The 20903-nt window shown below is 35.0% G+C and overlaps 3 protein-coding genes across 5 annotated transcripts; 1 reads left to right on the forward strand and 2 right to left on the reverse strand.

Moving 5' to 3' along the window:
- Positions 1 to 1070: 1070 nt before the first annotated feature.
- LOC136412759 (chymotrypsin-C-like) lies at positions 1071 to 15663 on the forward strand. 2 transcript variants are annotated; one of them, XM_066395950.1, is made up of 9 exons: positions 1071 to 1437; positions 6797 to 7016; positions 12947 to 13110; positions 13168 to 13320; positions 13540 to 13681; positions 14146 to 14359; positions 14412 to 14621; positions 14870 to 15031; positions 15172 to 15663. In XM_066395950.1, exons 2-9 carry the CDS (start codon positions 6807 to 6809, stop codon positions 15378 to 15380), a joined length of 1464 nt encoding a protein of 487 aa, XP_066252047.1. In that variant the 5' UTR covers positions 1071 to 1437; positions 6797 to 6806; the 3' UTR covers positions 15381 to 15663. The 2 variants fall into 2 exon arrangements, with proteins under 2 accessions (XP_066252047.1, XP_066252046.1); XM_066395949.1 differs by having other exon boundaries at positions 1071 to 1433.
- On the reverse strand, positions 7031 to 12924 carry ktub (Tub domain-containing protein ktub). Of its 2 annotated transcripts, XM_066395953.1 has the most exons (5): positions 12870 to 12924; positions 12003 to 12337; positions 10913 to 11163; positions 10159 to 10420; positions 7031 to 9885 (listed from the first exon to the last, which is right to left on the reverse strand). In XM_066395953.1, exons 2-5 carry the CDS (start codon positions 12244 to 12246, stop codon positions 9431 to 9433), a joined length of 1212 nt encoding a protein of 403 aa, XP_066252050.1. In that variant the 5' UTR covers positions 12247 to 12337; positions 12870 to 12924; the 3' UTR covers positions 7031 to 9430. The 2 variants fall into 2 exon arrangements, with proteins under 2 accessions (XP_066252050.1, XP_066252049.1); XM_066395952.1 differs by lacking the exon at positions 12870 to 12924 and having other exon boundaries at positions 12003 to 12478.
- Rab7 (RAS oncogene family member Rab7) lies at positions 15493 to 20868 on the reverse strand. The gene is made up of 5 exons (XM_066395961.1): positions 20714 to 20868; positions 20220 to 20386; positions 19189 to 19283; positions 18916 to 19128; positions 15493 to 17345 (listed from the first exon to the last, which is right to left on the reverse strand). Exons 2-5 carry the CDS (start codon positions 20381 to 20383, stop codon positions 17191 to 17193), a joined length of 627 nt encoding a protein of 208 aa, XP_066252058.1. The 5' UTR covers positions 20384 to 20386; positions 20714 to 20868; the 3' UTR covers positions 15493 to 17190.
- Positions 20869 to 20903: the final 35 nt, after the last annotated feature.

The raw sequence follows: 20903 nt of genomic DNA on the forward strand, positions 1-20903 counted from the left end.
TGCTATAACGATTTGGGTGTGTCTGCGATCAGCCTTAATTTTTCCGTAGCTATTTTTTGGGCTAAACATGAGATATAGAGACGTAATTGTGATTTTGTTGGCAAGTTGTAAAAGAGGAAAACTTGCCATGATCAAATATCAATCATTTCGAGTTACCTCGCCAAACAAACTGAGGAAAAAGTAATAATGTTTCTCCGAAATTTAACTTTTTTAGAGTACTCCCGAGAGCCATCGAGGAAAAGTGTTATCATTGCATGTCTTAATTAAACGGGTTAATTAAATTAATTAACCAATTAAAATATTATTTGTTGATAGTTTGCTAACCTTAGCAACCGGGAAATGGTCCTTACTGTCTTGAAAACAGGTACAGTAAACAATCAAAATGGACAGGTCGTGCAAACAATCAAATTGAATTAATCCTTGTAATTAGGACATGCAATGATAATACCTTTTTCTTGTTTACTCTGAAACCATGCGTCAGTAGGGAAAAACACAAGAGAACTTTTCTCTTCCAAATTAAACAGCCTTTTCAAAAACAAGTTTGAATTTTAAAAAAGGCAGTGGCGTAACATTTTTTTATCAAAAGTATCTAGGCGTGCGTCGGCGCACACGTCACTGTTTACGTCAAAGTCAAATTTTTTGTTTCATTGAAGACGGTTTGGGTGGGAGGCAATCACACAAAAATGTCATTACAATATCTCAAACGGTGCCCGAGAAATTCCAAAATATGCATTTTTTTAACTTTAACACCCTGTATTTTGTAAACAAAGCATTACTGGATATTGGAGTGTGTTGCAAACTGCCATTATCTTTGACGTACTATACGTCATTAAAGTTTGGGCACTTAAAACTAAGACACCCCGTATAATAGTCAGTGGAACGCGTTCGCATCTATATCTTCTTATTTGATGCGAAAGGACATACCTACCTACATCAAAAAATCAAATTTAAGCGCGAAGTTCAAATAACCGCAAGACTGACCTCTACTGACCGTGCTGCAGTGCGTTAATGGGGATTCCTTTTTCCTGCTCATAAATAATGCCCGTTTACCTTTAAATCGCCTTGAAGTGAATGCTACCCGACCTGTTTTGCCAAGAAGGTACTTCTTCTTGACGGTAAACAATTTGGCGTCAAAATTCCAGCCAACCTCTTCGTAGAAGAACCGGACCAAATTGTTCCGATTGCAGTTTAACTCAAGCGCCGAGTCGTATACCTGCAAAATACGAAAATATTGGAAAATAATTTGTTAAGAAGTCTTGAGGCATTGTAGCGGCGGCTTTGGACAAACTGGTTTTTCACAAGGAAAGGACTATGATGCATTTGACTACACTTTGTCTATAATTTGTCGATTTTTAAATTTCAATCGCGACTTTGTGCTGTTTACGTGCTCTACCGTTCATGTTTGGACTCGCGTAGAATCGAATTATCAATTGGTAAGTAAGTAGACACCATAAAAACTTATTACGCCATGCAAGGAAAGTGCATCTGTGCCATTTAGTGAGAGAATCAAAGAGCACCGCTAACGCTAAAGAGTTGAGCAAACCCAGGGCTAGGAGGATGAAACATCCATTTTCAAAGTTAATTTGCTTCATAATACAGTGTGACGCAAATTCATAAGAAGCCGTCGTTCTTTGTGTTCAATGGAGGTTTGAGACAGTTGGAGCAATACAGCAATTTGAACCCTTGGTCAAAGAATTCATTTTAAAAGCAACGGTTCTATTGTAACCATCCAGCGCCCATTTCCTCTTCGTTTTTATTTAAATCCACGAGGGTCAGTTCTGTCCACGAGAGTGGTCTTAGTATTCCGATGGAGGTTAACGCGAGTCCAATGTAAATTAGCGCGGGTGACGCAAAACCATCGCATTAGACTTTGCGAGTGCCAACCGGTCATTTGAATTATTTAATTTAAAAACAATTCGATTTCTGTGTTTTAGCGAGAACCTTTTGATTTATTTTTTAAATAAAAATTTATTACATACTCAAAACAGGAAAATATATAGGTAGATGCTTTTGCCTATGCTGGTCTAGCGGGTCTCGTGAAGGCAATAGTAATAAATATCAACATAATGACCTTTCCTTAACCAGTTAAAACGATCAAATTAAAGATGTATTCTTAATTCTGCCTAACACTGGCAGTAAGCACTTATTTAATTACATGCACAAAGACTGTTTATAGTATCTGTCATATTTAGCAATATTTTTATACCGTGTCATGCATTGACGAAAGATGATATTGGACAGGAATAAAATGCGATAGATTATTTTCGCTACTAAACTCGGCGTAACTGTCATACTAAACTTTGACACCTATTAACTAAACTGTCTGTGAACGATAGACGAAACAAAAAATCGTCGATTCTCACTTTTTTCTAAATATCTCAGAAACGAACAACGTTAACTTACCTTTCAAAAGAGACCGAAATGGCCACAAAATCCTTTAAAACTTCTCAGACTTCAACATGTCTTTACCTCCAGTAGTAACCAAAATCCCAATCGGTAACTTCGAATTTCGGACGCACTGTATGATATCTCCATAGCGATCAGTCGTCATGGGTCGTCTCAGGGAACCTGTTAGGGGGGATTAAGTTGTATCTAATGCTCGTAGGTATATTAATAGAGATGGAAGATAACTATAAAGCTTTGGAGTACTGCTCTTAAATCGTTCGAAAATGGTATTGGATGGCATATAAGCATCGCGAAGCTAAGAAAAAATATGAGTTGGTAAGTTTGTAGTAGAACATCCTGTATATTTTTCAAGAATTTTGACAGATTTTTTCTATCTCCAAAAATAATTTAGTTCAGCTGTTTTCAAAAATATTTTTAGAATTAGAAAAATCTATCAACATTTTTGAAAAATATACAGAGCGCTCCATTACAAATTTACCAACTTAACTTCCCAACTCTGCGATGTTCTTTTTTTATCCAAAACCATTTTTTGGCGATTCAGTTGTACTTCTACAATTTTCATAATTAAAGTTTTTTCCTATCTCTACTAATAAAGTCGTCAGAAGCAGTTTAAACATATTACCAAACGCCCAGTACCTTTCTTCCATTTTTCGGCTGGCGAAAATCGCTCTCATTATTCCCCCTGGAGTACTAAAAGTTACCTGGAAATTTGTCCAAATAATTCGTCATTTCATAATAAGCCTTGATGCTGATACATCCAATTTTTCTAAAATTTTCTGGCGTGTTGGCCTAATTTGTGTAAAATTTCCCTGATTAATTTACATTAAAATAAATAAACGACATCTTCGTTGATAACACTGGCCGACACATTTTTTGCAGTGCAGTTCAGTCCATTATTTTTGTAATGCTAATACCTTTCTAATTAAAAAAAAAACTCATAAAGCCCTAATACGTATCACTTTTCAGTAACCCCAGTAGACCCTTTTAAATCTGCAAGTAGTAAATTTTATGAAGGGGGTCGTTAAAAAAGGAACATTTTAAAACTAAAATATAATTAAAATTTAAGCGTTTACAACATAAAACTTGTTTTCTTATTCAGTCTTCTTTTGAGTTTCGAACTGAGTGGTGGTTCTACGTTGTTAAGAGAGTTTTTTGAACCAAAAACGTCAAGTTAAACGCGCCACAGTTGCAAAACATCTCCTGGCAAGTTTTACTATATTTGTGGAGAATTTCTTCAGAAATCTCAAGCCAGGCCATTTTCAGAAAATGTGAAAAAAGCCTATTTCGTGTATTTTGGGGTTTTAATAGGGATGGGGAAAATTTGGCCCGAACAGAGTGAATTTCAACCAGGAACTCAAAATATTAAATATATCTATTAAGTATATCTCTTGTAGACCCAAAAAATGTCCTTTTACCTCCTCTTCACATTAAACTTGGGCTGATGAAGAACTTTGTAAAAGTTATGAATAAAGAGGATGAAGGAGTTAAATACCTAGGCAAGTTTTTCCCCAGTTAAGTGGCGCCAAATTAAAAGAAGGCATTTTTATTGAGCCGCAAATTAGAAATCGCTAGACGATGTTAACTTTGAAGAAAAGCTCACCACACAAGAACTTAGAGCTTGGAACTCATTTGTAAGCATAGTAAGGGGATTTTTAGGCAACAATATGGATCCAAACTACGAAGAACTACTTACTGAAATTTTATACTCTTGTAAAGCGCTTGGTTACCGAATATCATTGAAAGTTCACTTTCTCCACTCCCATTTAACTATTTTCCTGAAAACTCGGGAGCTATCAGCGACGAGCACAGTGAAAGGTTTCATCAAGATATCAGGACAATGGAAATTCGGTACCAAGAACGATGGGATCCAGCCATGATGAGTGTTAGTTTTTAAAGAGGGAAGATGTGACCTCCTATAAAAGGGAAAAACAGAATTATGGTCTTTCAAATAAGTGCGTTTGATTTTTGCTTTTTCTTAGATGTTACCACAATACTCGACACAACAAAAATTATAAATATAGTCGATATACAGGATATTGACTATATTTATAAGGATTGTAAAATTATTTTTTAAATATATTAAATGGTACCATTGTTATACATGTGCTTTGTTTAATGTAACAAGAAAACTTAAGGTGTTACAGCTTTTTTTGGTAATTTTCTTATTTAGAAGGGTATATTCTACTATAGAATGCTATTCAGTTTTCTGTTACAAAAAAACATTCTTTCTGTCGGCCAGTGTAACTGATTCGTGAGAAACACAAATTCTGGTCTTCCATCATCGAAAATGCTAGAGCGATAAATATGTAAGAGACAGTTTCATACTATTCCCTGCATTTTCTAGGCCTGTAATGAGATATACATATGTCTATTTTCTACCAAAAAATACAGAAATTAGAAAAAAATCTTGTATGTATTTAGCATTAGGAAATGTCGTCTTTATAATTGATTTGATAAATTAACATGGTACTAAGGACCTTCTTTTCTAACTAGTTAAATAAATGGCTATTTATATTATAATGAAAAATGTTTAGTTTACGAGTAAAATGAAATGACTACTAAATCTTGATCTACAAAAACAGGTACAGTAAACGTAACAGCAACGTAAACAGAATACATTACAGGGTTAATGGCAGTCCGGTTTGGGAATCCACCTTCTTCAGTTTATTCAGTTTATTTCAGTTTAATACGCTTGCAAAGACGCCAAACAAAAAAATGACTCAAGAAGTTAAGAGAGTACATTTACGGCAGTAAATTGATTTTTCGTATAAAACATAATTTTTTTCTCCAATTCAGTACCGACTAATCTATTTTCTTTAGATCTATGAAAAAAAGTAATAGACCCAAAGTCACTAAGACTAAAATCTGGCAGTAAAACTGTCTTTAAAAGGTCACTTTTTGCCAATTAAGAAACAACATTATATCGATCCTCTGCATTACTACGTTCATCAGTGATTATTAGTAGCTAAACAGCCTACATTTCAAGCTTAAAACTGCTGGATTATAAACAAAATACAAATGATATTAGTAGCTACTGTAACCGGGGATTGAAAAGATTTTTTTGTGGCAAATAATTATGAAAATCATAATTTGTTCATAAATATTAAATAAATTTCTGTCTGAAATCTATACGCAGTAGGAATTATTTATTATTTACAATATACCTAATAGATAAAATTATTAACAGTAATTGCTTCTTCTGAATAATCGTAGCCCGAAACCAGATTTGTTCTTAGCGTGACCATAAAGGTCGAAGTTAACATGCGTAAATCATTAATTATCTCTTGTATTGTGGAAAAATCAGTTTTTTATTTGAAAAATCGTCCATTTTTTTAATAACTCAAAGCGATAGACCATGACCGCTTTGGCCATGACCATGGCACTGACATTTTTTACATGGGCAAAAGGAGTGGGTAGTGAAAAAATGTAGTCAGTGGCCTATCGCTTTGCAAGTGAAAATAAATGGGATATAAACTGCTCGTCATCCTGACTGGGTTAAAGTATTGTTTGGGCCCTTTTGGAAGTATCGTAATTTCAAAACGAATAAACCCATTTCGACACTTCCGGTCAGAGCAGAAATGAAAGCTAGACACCCATATTCACAATTTGTGAACGCTGATTAGTGCTTTCGTTTTTTAAAATTTCAAGTCCTGATTTTTTTAATCAAATAGCTTGGCTTGTATCTCCAAGTAAGGCTTGTATTACCAAGTATAAAAAAGGTAAAAAATATACAGTAGGATTCATTTAAGATGAAAAAGTTGTTACCTCTGTTATTTGGCTATTTTTTAACAGATTTGGACGATTCAGACATTTTAACTTTCGCATTTCCCACTTTTCTGTCTGATAAACTTTGTAGAATGAAAATGAAATATACACTGAAATCCTGCATTTATATAGTTGAGTGTTATATTAAATATGTACTTTACTTGCTTTACACCTCAGACGATCTGCAGGTCACATTTTTATAACAAGGTAAAACCGACAATCAACTGAATTATCTAAGAAAAGGAATAGTGCTCTTGACCACGAATTGTAGCAGATATGAACAACATTTTGACTCATTTACGAAACCTAACAAAACAAGAAATATATTTGTTTGCATGAAACATTTGCGGTGTTGATTTGCATAAACAGATTGATTATTCACCATGTTTTACTTCAAAAGAACACTAGTTGAAAAATATTTACAGGAAACTTAAAAAAATATTCTGGTTGGCATAGAAAATTTACCAGAAACTTGATATCCTGAAGACACCGTAAGAATACCGCTATTAACGCTTCGAAGAAACCCGTTCATTAACACCGCAATTACAGACAATTTCTGAAATATATCGACGACACAGACAACCACACTCTATCATAAAGTCTTATATCTTTGAACTCTTTATAGCTAAACAGCAATGGTGATTTTGCTTTGGGCTTCCTGGTTCCTCCTCGTTGTGGTTTCAACTTCCGGCCAATTGGTATCTCCATGTCCTAAGATCTTCCAATATGAACAGAGATCTAATGAGCCGGATCGGTGGTACGGTACAGCGACACTAATGACAGATCAGGAATTAAGTGGTGTGTGGTTCAGGATTTTGTTGGATGCACCAAGTATACAATTAGGGGTAAGTGAAAGCTATTGGTAAGATTCTGCTTTATTTCACATTAATTCCACTTAACACTTTTTACAAATAATTAGATTAATTATGACATAATTTAACAATACTGTTCCAAAACGTAATCTCTACGCAGTGCTGATATAACTTCCAGCCCCCATATCGCCATAAATATGAACGCTCCAACATAATAAAAACCTCTTATTGGTAGATAAGGGTGTGTAACCTGGTCAAAGGATGTCCCAGGTTTTATGATCAGGACATCAGAAGTGGTGAGAAAAGCACATTTTAAGCTGAATTGCTTCTATAAACACACGTTCTACTTTTTTCGATTCTGGCTTACAGGATTATACGATTTTTAAAGAAATAACAATTCTGTGACCTTTCCCGTTATGGCGCTTCTGTAATCTGTGAGTCATATTCACAGCCCAACTGCAGCAAGCTTAAGGGCAAAATATCACAACAACCAACCAGTGACACAAAACGATGACAGACGCGAAAAATTATCCAGGGAGCCCCTATTTGAACGCTCTATCCCGTGATACCCATTTTTTATTAATTCTTAGCTCTATTCAAAATTGTTAAAACCCAATACGTACTTGTATCTCCGCCACTGACAATCTTTGTAACTCAGTATGATTTATCCTTCCAACTTCATGAATCGGAAGTACAAGTGAACCTCTTTGTATTAAACGCAACTTCCTATACCGGGTGTCTCTAAGAAGTGGCTCACCCTAGTAACTTTTTTATTTTTCGACTTCCATATACAGGGGTTTTTTCCGATGGTTAGTGAAGGGAGTGACGAAGTCGGTTAAATTAGGAAAGAATTGATGTTTTAGGAAACTAATTTAAAAATTCCCTGTAGAGGTCGCATTTCCAGTTTTTTCTTAGGTATAGTTCTTATACAATTATACACGGTGACTCTGATACTGATGCCACAAATTTAACCACAAATTCTGAATCTCAAAATAGTATGAAACTTCGTATAAACGTGTATCTAAAAACGCTTCATTTTTCATATTGACGGTGGGAAATTCCTGGAAATGATTTTAATTAATATTTCAGAAACGTATCAAGATAAATGAATTAAATTTTATACGTTGTCGTAGCTTTTTGTCCTCTTTGCGAAACTCTAAAAAAATTGAGACATTTTAACAGGAATGGGCAATGCAGGGGGTTAATGCATAAAAGTACCCGTACTTTTTGCATGTTCCTTTATTGACAATTTGATAGGGAAAAGGGCAAATCCGAATATTTCTACATAAAAAAGGCACCCTTGTTAAAAATTAACAGCTACAGTGATTTACGAGAAAAAATAATTTTTAAACATATCAGCATATGCAATACATGCATACAACTTTGAGATTTAGTAGATTCTGAGTGATTCTGGAGATTCAACGGCCCGAAATCGGGTAGAACAGGGCGACTAACGAAATTTTGGAGTTTTACCAAAGTTTGATGTATGCAGGGATATATTTTTATTTATAAAGCATGCTCCATAAGTTCATGGCGAACCCAAATTGATTTTTGTTAATTAAATATCGTATATTTGATTTGTGTTGTATACAGCTGTTTCGCCGATTTCAATAAAATATTTATATAAAATTTGGGCCACTAATATAAGACATCATTACGCATCTTTCTGGAAAATTTTGAATGTTATGTTACTACCGGTTCGCATTGACCGAACGTGACACTAACTTTTGATTTTTAAATGGGACACCCTGTATTTTTTAATGTCAAAACACGCTCAGTGATTACCACATAAATATCAGTGTCATCTTGAATACATTCTGGTTCCTAGAAACACTAGCAATAAAAAGGCACAAAATATCTAACAATGCTATTGATATAGTAATCGTACAGGAGCAATAATCCTAATTAATAATGGTCAGATAATGTATCAATCAATATAATATCTGCCATTTTCGTCGCTTCAGATAAAATTAGTATATAATATCAGATATATATCATCAGGTATATAATATCAGATCATATATTCGTGAATTTCAGTGGGTTTCCAAACATTTCCCAATCAACTAAAAAGGCACAATAATCTCATGATTATAGATAAACACCTCAGTCCCCGGAATTCGCTACTCTACGCAGGAACTTAATTTTCTTTCGTGCTCCCTGTATTTTTCTTATACTTACAACAGCAATTTAGAATACAAATTACTCTAAAAAATAAAACCGGGCGACTGGCAGAAATACGTTAATTTGCATTATCAAAAATGCAGAAATATTCAATAGAAAATAACAACTCTGAATATACATATTTCGAAAATTCAAATTTGTTACATAAAACTTTATCGACGTAATAGTCAACTAAGGTTAGATTATCAAAACTACATGTTTGGTAACCACTCATTTACTACGAAAAAGCCGTAAACCCTGCACAAGAATGACTATAACCCTAAAACCTACTCGCAGGCCAATTTTCCATCAAAGCTGCTTAAAGCTATCGCAAAAGCCTGCAGCGCGCACAAAGGATACCTATAGTCCATAGTAAAGGCATCGTCGGCCACCCTTCCAAACTGCATCACCACGTAATCTGGATCACTATCGTGCACGATCTGGAAATTCTTCACGGACGCCTGTGTCACTCTTCCATGGAAATTCAGCACGTACGACTGAGTATCATCATTCCATACGGGTGTTTTGTTACGCAATAAAACAAGCCTGTCTGTACGGCCGGATTTCCAAGCCTCCACCAAAAATTCGTCTGGTCCCGCGCGGTGTCCTTCTGCTAGCGCTGGAATGAGCACTGTCATTCGTCTTGGGCCTTTAAAACCTAGGACGTTTGCGTCATAAAGGACGGCTGCTAATTCTTCTTTTGGAGGTCCTTCGGAACCTTCTTCTTCTAGTTTGTTGCTTCCTATTAGACGCAATCATTTCATGGTGAATTACACAGTGAGAGCAAAATTTGTTTTCAAAGATTTTCAGTAAGTTTAGCCCAAAATTACTTAAAACTCCCTTTTCCTAAAAACCCGAATCAAACTTATCCAAATGACTTAAAAAATATGAGAAACGTTTTGAGCTTAAAATGTATAGAACGTTTACTCAACACTCAACATTCTACTAACATGCACAGACAGACACAAAATCTTGTCGCTCCAGTCAACCTGTCACTTTGTTTTGGCAAACTTACCCGCGCTTTTTCCAGCCCAAGCTTGAAACCTAGTTCCTAAAGCGTTGCTGCGCAGCTTTCCTACTGCACCAGAGCCTCTACGCGATAAGTCAGTAGGGTCGGCGCTAATAACATAATGACTCGTTGCACTTTTTTTTCTCTTGCGAGCTGCTAATAGTAACGTGCGCCTTCCTTTTGATCTTTCAAGTTGTAGAAAGTAAGTGGGAAACAGCCCACGATCAACGCCACGTCGATCACGCGCTATGCGGCATCGATATAAAACCTAGAAGGGTGAAAACATTTTTCCTTTATCAAATACAATTATGATTGTAATAAGAAGGAATGGTTCGAGGAGATAAAATATAAGAGAGCGGCAGTCATTTCTTAAAAATTCCTAAAAAGTAGTAAAACTATGGAAATCCTGCGTAATATGAGGAATTGATTAATAATTATTTAACCGAAACATGTATTAATGAAGGCGATTAATAACTGAAATAACTTTGCTCACGTGTTAATGAGCTAGAGATTTTTAAACGTCCATTATTTCAGAAATCAGTTAAAACATTTTTAGTATGTTGGGCCTGCAGGAAAATATCCTACCAGCACCACATGCCGTGCACTTTTTGCTACATCTCAGTCAATTCTCTAAGCATAAACAGCAGAATTTGAAGTACAGGGCCGTTTTTCCTATAAGTCGGTCCTGTGCACACATAATTGATTTTCATTTCAATTTATTGCAATGTTTCGTAATAAGAACAATGTGAATGTTACTCACTCTTGGTAATGCTGGTTCCATGACAAAGGCAGCCACATCGTCGTTGGGTATGTCTCCTTCAATCTCAAGACTGCCAGGACTTAAAGACCCGCTGGCTTGATTATCATTAACAATATCTGAATAGTCCCCTAGGGGATTTATTAGGTTGCCATTTTGATTTGGTGATACAGGTGAAGATTCGTCATCTTCTACGTCGAGTAGATCAGTACTCGCGATGTTATTTGTGGTCAGATCTTGTACTATGTTATCATCTGGAACAAAAAAGCGGATATTAATAGCTATTCATAATTATTTCATAATAAATAATTTTCTTGGGAAGTATATCTCCATGGTTGCTGATTTATTTTTCCTTTATGACTAATAATGAAAAATCACAAAAGCTATGAAAGGTACAAAATGCTCTGTTTAGTGGAGTTTGTTTGAGTCTTTCTGACTGTTTACATCAAGTTTTTCTATTATGTTTGGCAACATTCTATCCATTCTTCCATATTTAGTTGTATTTGCATTTCAATGTCTTGAAAGTGTCTAATTTTCATAATTTTTTAAACAAATTTCTAAAAAAAAGGTTCATCCACATATTTTGTTTTAACAGGTTCTACACATCACAATCTTTCTCTTAAAGTGACAGTCCACTAAATTCCAAGCCTCTTATTGTTTTTAAAACCTTGCAATTTTCCTTCATACAAGAATAAATGAAAAGAAGCAATTAAATAATGATTTACCTCTCAATTTTTTTGGGATAACTTGTATTTTTATTAGCTGCTATCAGTTATTATTGAAGGGCAGATTACTCAAGTATTTTGGTGTAATATACACTCATAACATTGCAAGACATTTTGAGATATTTTAAGGTATTTTTATATGTGGAAGTGTGATGAAAAGGAGATGTATCATCTGCTTATGTCAGATTCATTTATTTTCTAAAAGTATTGACAAGTGTGCCATCCATATAAGTTTGGATAATCAAAGGTACTAACTCACAAAGCCGCTTATTTAAATATTAATTTTTAAGTCATTTCAAATGTAGGGTAAATATCAAGCTGAGCCATAATTAATGAAGCCCAGGGTAACTTCACTTCAAGTAACTTACCAAGGCTATCTACACTCGACATAACTACAATTTGGTCTGGATTGTTGTCCTGACCCATGGCATACTGTAGTGGTCCATCATACCCATGCAGTTCCCTCCTGCTATTCCCGCTACTATCTCTGCTTTTCCCAGAATTGCTTCTGGCATCCGATGCCTGCACCATTCCTGAGGCGAGCCTCTTCTGCTTCATTTTTTGCTCCAAAATCTGTCTTTGATGCTCCAACTTTTGCGTTCTGGCGTCCATCTAGACGGATGTTCATGCTCTTATTCTACTTGTTTTTATTTGTAGTTGAATGTTTGTTGTTGCTCTGGGAGATTTGACAAATCGATTTTTCCTAGGAAATAAAGTGATATCATTTTCGTTTGTATTTCCGCCGTTTATCAATATTATGAATATTTTTTATGTTAACCTCACTAAACGAAATCGTCTAATCGAATCGGCGTCTAAAAACAAGAGTTCGATATTTCAGTCACATGATCGAATAAGGGTTTTCACCTAACTATCACCTTTGAGCCGTTCACCTCTTTACTACATAAACGTTTTCTTTCGACTTATGATTTCGGATCAAAGTGCGTTATAATTTAAAAATAACGTTACGGTTTTTGGCTGATACCTCTTTTACTTCATTTGCTGCTACAAAATCTATCTTTGATGCCTCAACTTTTGCGTCCTAGTCCCGTCTAAACGAATAATCATGTTCTTATTTTACTGGTAGTTCAATATGTTTCCCTAAATATAGTTTTTTCCATGCTCGATCGATAGTTTCCCAAAGATCACTCTGTATATTTTGGATGGGTGATGAGTTTGAAACGAACCGGGTCACGAAGCAACAAGGAAAACAATGGAAAATACACATTTATCCCTACTTTGTCATATTTGAAATCCGACGTTTCGATTTTCGACAACCATCATCAGTTTTTTTTTAAATAAAAGTTTTTTTCAGAATTGGTTTGGGGAAGCGAAATCAAGAGATGACTCCTACGGCTACTTAATAAAGAATCCCAACTATCAGCTGAAACCTCACACCCCTCTCAAAATCAAATTCTTTATACGCTACGACCAAAGCAAGCCACTTCCGAAATTGGTGAACTTAAAACTAAATGGAGTGTAGGTCCTTTACAAACATTCGCTCCTTTGGACTTCACGTAATTTGCCTACCTCTAGGCTTAAGTGTCCAGAGACTACTTTGAGCACAGAGATACCAACGGGAGGAACTTTATTTACCAGTCCGCTACAGCCAGAAGGTCCATTACCTCAAACTTTTCAAGGAGGGGGAGGAGGACTTACTCCCAGCATTGTCGTCGAACAGAGTATATCGTAAGTTTACATCGTTAGCTGAGGAACTCCAAGACTAAATTATTAAACGGTTAGCTTCTGAGCCGGCTGTAGATAACTAACCACATTCGCTATCTCAAGACTCCATGGAAATTGTAACGAACCACTAAGCCAAAACTGTTCATTTCTTGACCGTTTTTATTCTTTTTCGTAGTGATAATGTCTGGAATAAATAACAACTTTAATCCATATTTTGTACAGGCGACCAGGAGCAGTTTCTGAATCGCAAGATATTTACAAGGGCGACTTCATAGAACTCCTAAAGCCACACGGTCAATCTGTTCAGAGACCAACCAACTCTAAACCGTCCATTTTCGATACCGTTGTTTGTGGAACAGTTGTGGTAAGTGATGCTTTATCATTTATTACCTTTTCTTACACAAAAAGTGCAGGCTTTACAACCTGAGGGTCATTCCCAATGTATAAAATTTTGTAGAGAATTTACTCCCAACGACACAAGCAACTTTCGTAATACTCATTTGCCTTACCAAATCTATTAATCGGATATGATTAGTTATTTTTTGCAAAGTAATTTGTAAAAACTCTTAGAAGAAATTCTTCGAAATGCACATTAGCAAATATGGTTTTTACACTCCCTCACTTCAAATGATTAGTTCGCCAGCATTTAAGTGGTGCCTTTGGAAATCAATGGATTGATTGCATATTCTATGGTCTCCTCAGTCACCCGATCTGACATCCTTTGATTTATGGGGCCATATGAAGAACATCGTATACATTAACGAAATACGTGTTTATGGTTTATTTTGAGATGCTTAACCACCCCTTAAAAACAAAATTAAATTTCAGACCTCACCCAAACCTCTAGTAACATACGGTCAAGCCACCCAGGAAGGCGAATTCCCATGGCACGCAGCCCTATACTATTCCCAAGGCATCGACTTAACTTACATTTGTGGAGCTTCTTTAATTAGTCTGACTCATCTTCTCTCCGTAGCTCATTGTGTTACCTTAAAAAAAAGTCAAACTGTGATCAACCCCGACAATTTAGCGGTGTTTTTAGGTACGTAGTGGTTTCAGGTTATTGACCGATTTTTCTGACACAATGTATACAGGAAAGTTTTATCTTCGGACGTGGAAAAGCCCGGGGTTACAGGATCGACACGTGGACAGAATATTTGTACATTCCAAATACAATCCGCAAAACTTCGGAAATGACATTGCAGTGTTAAAATTAACAGAGCCGGCAAGTTTGACCGACTACGTTAGACCAGTATGCTTATGGGAGGGACCTTCCTCGTTGGAGCTTGTGGTTAATCATGTGGGTAAGTCGTCCTTGTTTTCATCGAATATTGAAGGGTGGACCTTGCAGTAGTTCATCAGCATTTGATAGCTAAAATTATAAGTAGGTCACATAGCTATATTTTAGGGAAATATTTTTAAATATACTAAATGTCTAAAAATCTGCGAACGTCATATAGTGTAATAGCTTTTTAGGATACTTTGATGGTATCATTTTAGGGTTGTTCGTTATTACCTTCCACTCTTGTTAAGTAAATATTATTTTTCATAGGAATAGTTGCCGGATGGGGCTTTGACGAAACCGGCAAAGTGACCGAACAACTTACCAAGGCTCACATGCCAATCGTGTCACAAGAAACGTGTTTATTCTCATATCCCGACTTTTATTCGAGATTTACCAGTAGCACCACACTCTGTGCAGGATATCAGAATGGTGGGTATACAGCTACAAATAAATGTGCTGCAGTATACTTTTTAATTGATGGCAATGGCCATAAACACCCTTAAAACACTGAATATTGTACTTATACACTGAATATAGTACTCAATTCAATAGTCCCCTTATCTCTTCAGGCACTTCGGTCTGCAATGGCGATTCGGGCGGTGGTTTGGTAATCCCAAAACCTGGATCGGACAAAAACAATCCAGTCTACCAACTCCGAGGCTTAGTGTCGATCAGCGTCGCGGTCCAAAACAAATTTAGCTGCGATTCCAGGCACTTCGTGGTGTTCACAGATGTTGCTAAATTTCTTGACTTCATAAAGACCACTATGAAGCAGTAACACAAGACCGCACTTCACCTTTTAATTGTACTGCCGACATATTATGTTAAATGTGCCAATACATTAACGCTTAAGGAATTTTGCTACTTGTATGCGAGTTAAAAAACTGAAAAACTGCTTTTGTGTTATTTAATCATTACGTTTACACTGTAATCTTTAAAATACAAATTATTTTACTATTACGAGCCTACAATAGGGAACGTTTTCGTGATATTGTTGGTTAATGGCAAATTATTTACATTCTGTTGCTTTAATAGACTGGAAATGTTTTCCTCGTGGGTTTTTAAGAAATCATTGAGTAAAAAATGCGTTGGCAATATCCACAATGAGCATCCACCAAGTACTAAATTTCGTATTTAGGAATAGAAGAATTTAGAAGCACAATACCGCACCTTAAGAAGATTCCGTTAAATACATTCAAGGCTCGTTTGTTAAAGTATTGGTGCTTCAGCACACATTTTGTTAACAGCTTATCTGACGCTCACTTCCACACAACAATGACATAAAACTAGCCTGTATACATCTTATTATACATGTTTAATAGGCGAATAGTAAAAATAGCCCTCACTACAGTGGCTATCTTTAGCGCAGTGGTGACAGCTTGGTCCGATATTTTATTAGTTGATGTTTTTGACATAATATGATTAAGAATTGACAATGTGGATTAAAATGGGGATCGAATGTGGATTCAAAATAATCGATTAAAGGTAAGTCGTAAATAGGTTTCATATTGAATACAGCACCTTTGGTGAATAGAACTATTAAAATTTAAAGAAAGTATTAACTTTTTTAAATAAAGAACTTTGTGTTTTGTAGGGAATCGAACCTTGAACCCTCATATTAACTCCCATGCTGCTATTCTAATTTTGATGTAATATGGCGGACCCTGTCGTCACTACCTAATTAAGTCTCGGTAGTTCTCACCATGTAAATGGGGAGATCTACACCTAATTTAATGGACTCACTTGTTAGACGAAGCTTCACTTTAATTTCTAAGAAATTTTCACAACTTATCTGTTAATTATACCACTAGTGCTATCCAAATAGATCTGAGACAACCACTTGAAAGATAAAGAAACTTGGGCCAATTATCTATACAAAGCAGTTAGTACGCAACACCTAGAACAAAGAACGGTGCCTATGGGAGAAAACTTAAATATTTATCACATTTTAGATTATACTTCTATAAAAACAAGAATACAGTTAAATATAATAAAATAAACTTATTTTTTTACTTGAGTAATTAGAATATAAATAAAACTAAGCATTACATATATTTTTTAGTGTTACAAACGTTGATAGTGTCCATATTTTAAGCATCAATACAGCAAATTTCCGCGACCATTACTACTAATATACCGGCTCTTAACCAAATTACTTTAATCTAAATTTTTTTTAAATCCGGACTTGCACAACCGGTAACGCCGGCTCCACACATACGCAATTCGGTCAGTTTCGAATGATAAACATTTAGCATATGGCAACTGTGCAGATGAATCGCTTCAGGCAAATACTTGTTTGTGGTAATATTCGCCATTTTCGTCTGCAGTTGGTAAAATATGTGAAGTGATCAATATAAATGTTGCCAAAAAATTCGTAACTTTCCGAACCCAGTATATCTGGATCTGGCTTAATATTATTAATTTACATATAGTTCCACCTTGATCACACGTCTGGATAAAAGTGAAAGGCTACCAGGCCATATTGAAAGATGGGTAACCTTGCTAGAATTGCGCGGATTAAATATTATTATATATTAACAATATCCTTTTTTTACTTGAACCTACAAATCGGCATGTAATTATTTGACCTAGCACCCGCAAGGATCTGAGCCGTTGGGAGGCCTCTGTGTATTGTTGAGTTTGATCTGGTCGGGGAATTCGTTGTAGAGGTCGACGGATTGGTTTTGTTGAGCGAGGGCATTTTTTGCGATGGCCAAGAAGGCTTGTTCTACGTTGAGGCCCTCTGTAATACATTTAAATTCCCTATTGAATGAAATGAAAAAAAAAACAAAAACAAAACAACAAAAAATCAAATTCTATGCACTTGATGGATTACTTAACGCTACTTGCTTAGAATAACAATGTTTGTGTATGCTGTTTATGCGAAGTGTAGCGTCTTTACATTTTAACGAAAAGGACATTTTCGGAACTGTTGTTTCCAGTTTTCACAAAAGTATAGCATATTATTGTACCAGTATATAATAAATGTTACCTCCCTAGAAGAAGGATTCTCCTAAAGGGGTGCTACTTATTATATATGAGTTTGACACGTATTATACTTTGTTCAGTTAAACTTCCTTATTTTCTACAAATTAACTAAAAATCTCCTTTAAATCATTCTGTTATAAAAAGCCAATATTGTTTACCTTTTAATGTCAAATTCCATAAATCTATCATATTGTTGCGTGTTTAGGCCACAATTTAATTAATTCCTCTTGATTTTTTAAGGGTTCTCTTATTTCTTGACTTACTTTTAAGGTTTCGCTGACTTACACATAATTAATTTTGAGTAGAATTTCTAAACAATTAGACATTAAATCGCATAAATTAACAATTTCAGGGTTACTGCAGCGTCATCGCGGCCCCACTTAGGGGCTTTACATTTAAGGCCTACTAAAACTTGAAAATTAACTTCCCCTATATATTCTGGAAGCCGCTATGCATATGGGAATGTTACTAGATCTATTTCGTAGAGGTACATATTTGCGAAAGCCTGAGATATTTAGGGTTTATTACTAATGGAACATGTATTAATAAACAAATACTATTGAGCGTGAATGAACTGAATGCATAAATAAAGGAATCATTCACGCTGAGTGTGCACTGTAGTGATTACTAGGCCTTATCAGGTGTTTGTAAACACATGTAAAATTATCATATTATTATAGATGGGCAAAGTATGTTCCAACTCAGCATTAAAACACAGATGCGGACCTCCAAAAAATCCAAATCGAGGGTTTGAAATTATACTAAAACTTGATAGAAATAGTAAAAAACTGGATAATGTACACTAGAAACAAAGTACAAACTGGAAATTTGATGCTAAAGTATTGATACCCAAAGTATTGATATCTTAGCATCAATGATAGTTCTGTATAAACTATTTAGGGACACCCTATATAATAAAAATCAAGAGAGCTTTAAATATCCGTTAATGTCTTCGCTCACTTTATAAAAATGTAACAAAAATTCACAATGAGGATTTCCGTATCAATTCATTATCTAACTACCTGTATAAAGTGCAGGCGACAGAAAGTTGTTTATAACTTTAATCAATTTGAAAAATGAACCAATGTTTTGTTCAGAAAAGATTTTATATTTTGTGCCTTAGCAAAAACACTTATTTTTGTCAATGGTGTTTCCTGAATTCAAATTAATCATGGCAGTCATGACTGACTGAGAAATGAAACGACAATTTCTCCCGATCAACTGCATATTTAGTTATAGCTAGAAATGACCCGTTAATACCCCTCTAAATAATAAAACCAAAAACAAGTGCAGCAACAGAAAAACAACAAGCCCTAGATCCCTACCTCTCGCAGACGTTTCAAAATATGGAATATTATTTTTGCTCTGACACCACTGTTGAGCTCTCTTTGCACTAATGGCCCTCGGCTCCAAGTCTACTTTATTCCCCAGTAAGACAAACGGAAAGTTATCTGGCTCTCGAGGTGCTGCTTGAATTAAAAATTCATCCCTCCAACTATCCAACGATTTAAACGTATTCGGAGCAGTAACATCGAATACTAAAAAACTCCAATATAACAAAACCACTATAAAAGGAAAACAAGGAATAGGGACTTTACCTAAAACACAACAGTCGGCTCCTCTGTAGAATGCTACACCTAAAGATTGGAACCTTTCTTGTCCTGCTGTGTCCCAAATTTGCATTGTGACTGTTCTAAAATGGAATAAGATTTTACTTAAAACAAGAATGGAATAAAATTTTGATTAATATATTACATAAAATTTAAAAGAATTAAACAAAGCTTTTTTAAAAAATAGAACTCACTTAAAAAAACACTGAAATAAAAACTGTTAGTTAAAAATAGTGGCATTAGTAACAAATTTAATTATTGCAAGCAATTTATTTTGTTATTTTATTAAGTTTAAAATTCTGTTCTATTATCTGCAAAGTTTTTGAAATTTCTTTGCCAAATTCATATATAACAAGATAAAATGATCTTAATAATTTTTCACTACTAGCCTAAGATGTAATTGCCACGAGTGTTGTATGACTATGAAGTATATTTTCTGGCCTTGTTTTTAAAACAGGTTAATAATAACACCTATATCAGTTATTATTTACTTAGCAAACTAATGAACCAAAGATGTTAGGATTCAAGACACATTGTCTTTTTTTGTTTTGGATTTAACTTATACTTCATTAATATGAATTTATTGTAATTTTATAAAATCTAATTAAATTTAATAATGGGTAAAACTGTACACACACCACAGTTATGAAATATTTATAACCTTCACTACTTAGATCCCTCAACAGTAAGCTCTAAAAGATTAAATCTTAATGTACTTCATAACTGTATTTTAAATCATCATTTTTGCAAACAGTTCAAAAGCAGTCAGTAAATCCGATCTTTGTAATGTTAACACTGAAATCAAGTATGATAAACTACAACATAGATAACAGAAAAGCAATAAAGATTTAATTTTGCTCAATTGGCAATTTATGTTATTAAAAATGCAGAAAATACACAATATAATTGGCTGAGAAAAAAATTGAGTAAGGACAATAACTAGAAATTAGTAGCAAGGAGTCTTATGGACTATGCAGCAGTACTTGAGGATTAAGATATAAATTAAAAAATGTACTTACTTATCATCAATAGTAATTTCTTTTGTTAGGAAGTCTGCTCCAATAGTGGCTTTGTACTGATTTGAAAATTTGCGATTTACATACTGGTTCATCAGAGATGTTTTCCCAACACTAGAGTCCCCCAGGATGATCACTTTTAATAGAACTTTCTTGTTTGAAGCCATTACCTACAATGGGTCGAATAAAACTATTATCCTGCACAAAACTGGAACAATGAATATCGTGATTTTTTATTCATGAAATTAGACAGATCTGCAAAAGCTATAAGTATTGGGGCACGTGAATTGCTGGGCGCAGTTACTAGTCATGGGGGCGGTAATTGAAGATTTAATATACCAGAAAGTCTGACTCATCCCTGGATTACTGGACAATAGAAAGTACAGAGCAAACTGCGAACTCAACTCAGCTGATTTTTGTTTTGAAACGTTGGTGTGGAAATTCAGAAGAGCCAGGTCTTTTAAACTGGCGATTTCTGAGCTTATTTCCCTACTTACTTTTAGATAAGAGCCAAACACAAAACTTCAGAAGAAACTGGAAAATGGAGCAAAAAAAATACTGAAAATTTCTAACTGCGTAACGATACTCAACAAAAGCAAAATGGCGCTGATTGCTTATTATTTTTATTTAAGCTAAGCAAACGGGGATATTTTGTTTTTACCCCCCCACTCTCGCAGGTTAGCCAAC

The sequence above is a fragment of the Euwallacea similis genome, chromosome 12 (assembly GCF_039881205.1).
Source record: "Euwallacea similis isolate ESF13 chromosome 12, ESF131.1, whole genome shotgun sequence".
Taxonomy (NCBI): Eukaryota; Metazoa; Arthropoda; class Insecta; order Coleoptera; family Curculionidae; genus Euwallacea; species Euwallacea similis.

Excerpts from the sequence above, each read along its gene's own strand:
- LOC136412759 (XM_066395950.1), top strand. The coding sequence starts at position 6,807 with ATGGTGATTTTGCTTTGGGCTTCCTGGTTCCTCCTCGTTGTGGTTTCA. Across the intron at positions 13,321-13,539 it reads GTCGTCGAACAGAGTATATC|GCGACCAGGAGCAGTTTCTG; the intron begins GTAAGTTTACAT and ends TATTTTGTACAG. Across the intron at positions 14,622-14,869 it reads GCTTGTGGTTAATCATGTGG|GAATAGTTGCCGGATGGGGC; the intron begins GTAAGTCGTCCT and ends TATTTTTCATAG.
- ktub (XM_066395953.1), bottom strand. The coding sequence starts at position 12,246 with ATGGACGCCAGAACGCAAAAGTTGGAGCATCAAAGACAGATTTTGGAG. Across the intron at positions 11,164-12,002 it reads GTCGAGTGTAGATAGCCTTG|ATGATAACATAGTACAAGAT; the intron begins GTAAGTTACTTG and ends TTTTTGTTCCAG. Across the intron at positions 10,421-10,912 it reads TGGAACCAGCATTACCAAGA|GTTTTATATCGATGCCGCAT; the intron begins GTGAGTAACATT and ends TCACCCTTCTAG.
- Rab7 (XM_066395961.1), bottom strand. The coding sequence starts at position 20,383 with ATGGCTTCAAACAAGAAAGTTCTATTAAAAGTGATCATCCTGGGGGAC. Across the intron at positions 19,284-20,219 it reads GAAATTACTATTGATGATAA|AACAGTCACAATGCAAATTT; the intron begins GTAAGTACATTT and ends ATTCCATTTTAG. Across the intron at positions 19,129-19,188 it reads AGCCGACTGTTGTGTTTTAG|TATTCGATGTTACTGCTCCG; the intron begins GTAAAGTCCCTA and ends GGAGTTTTTTAG.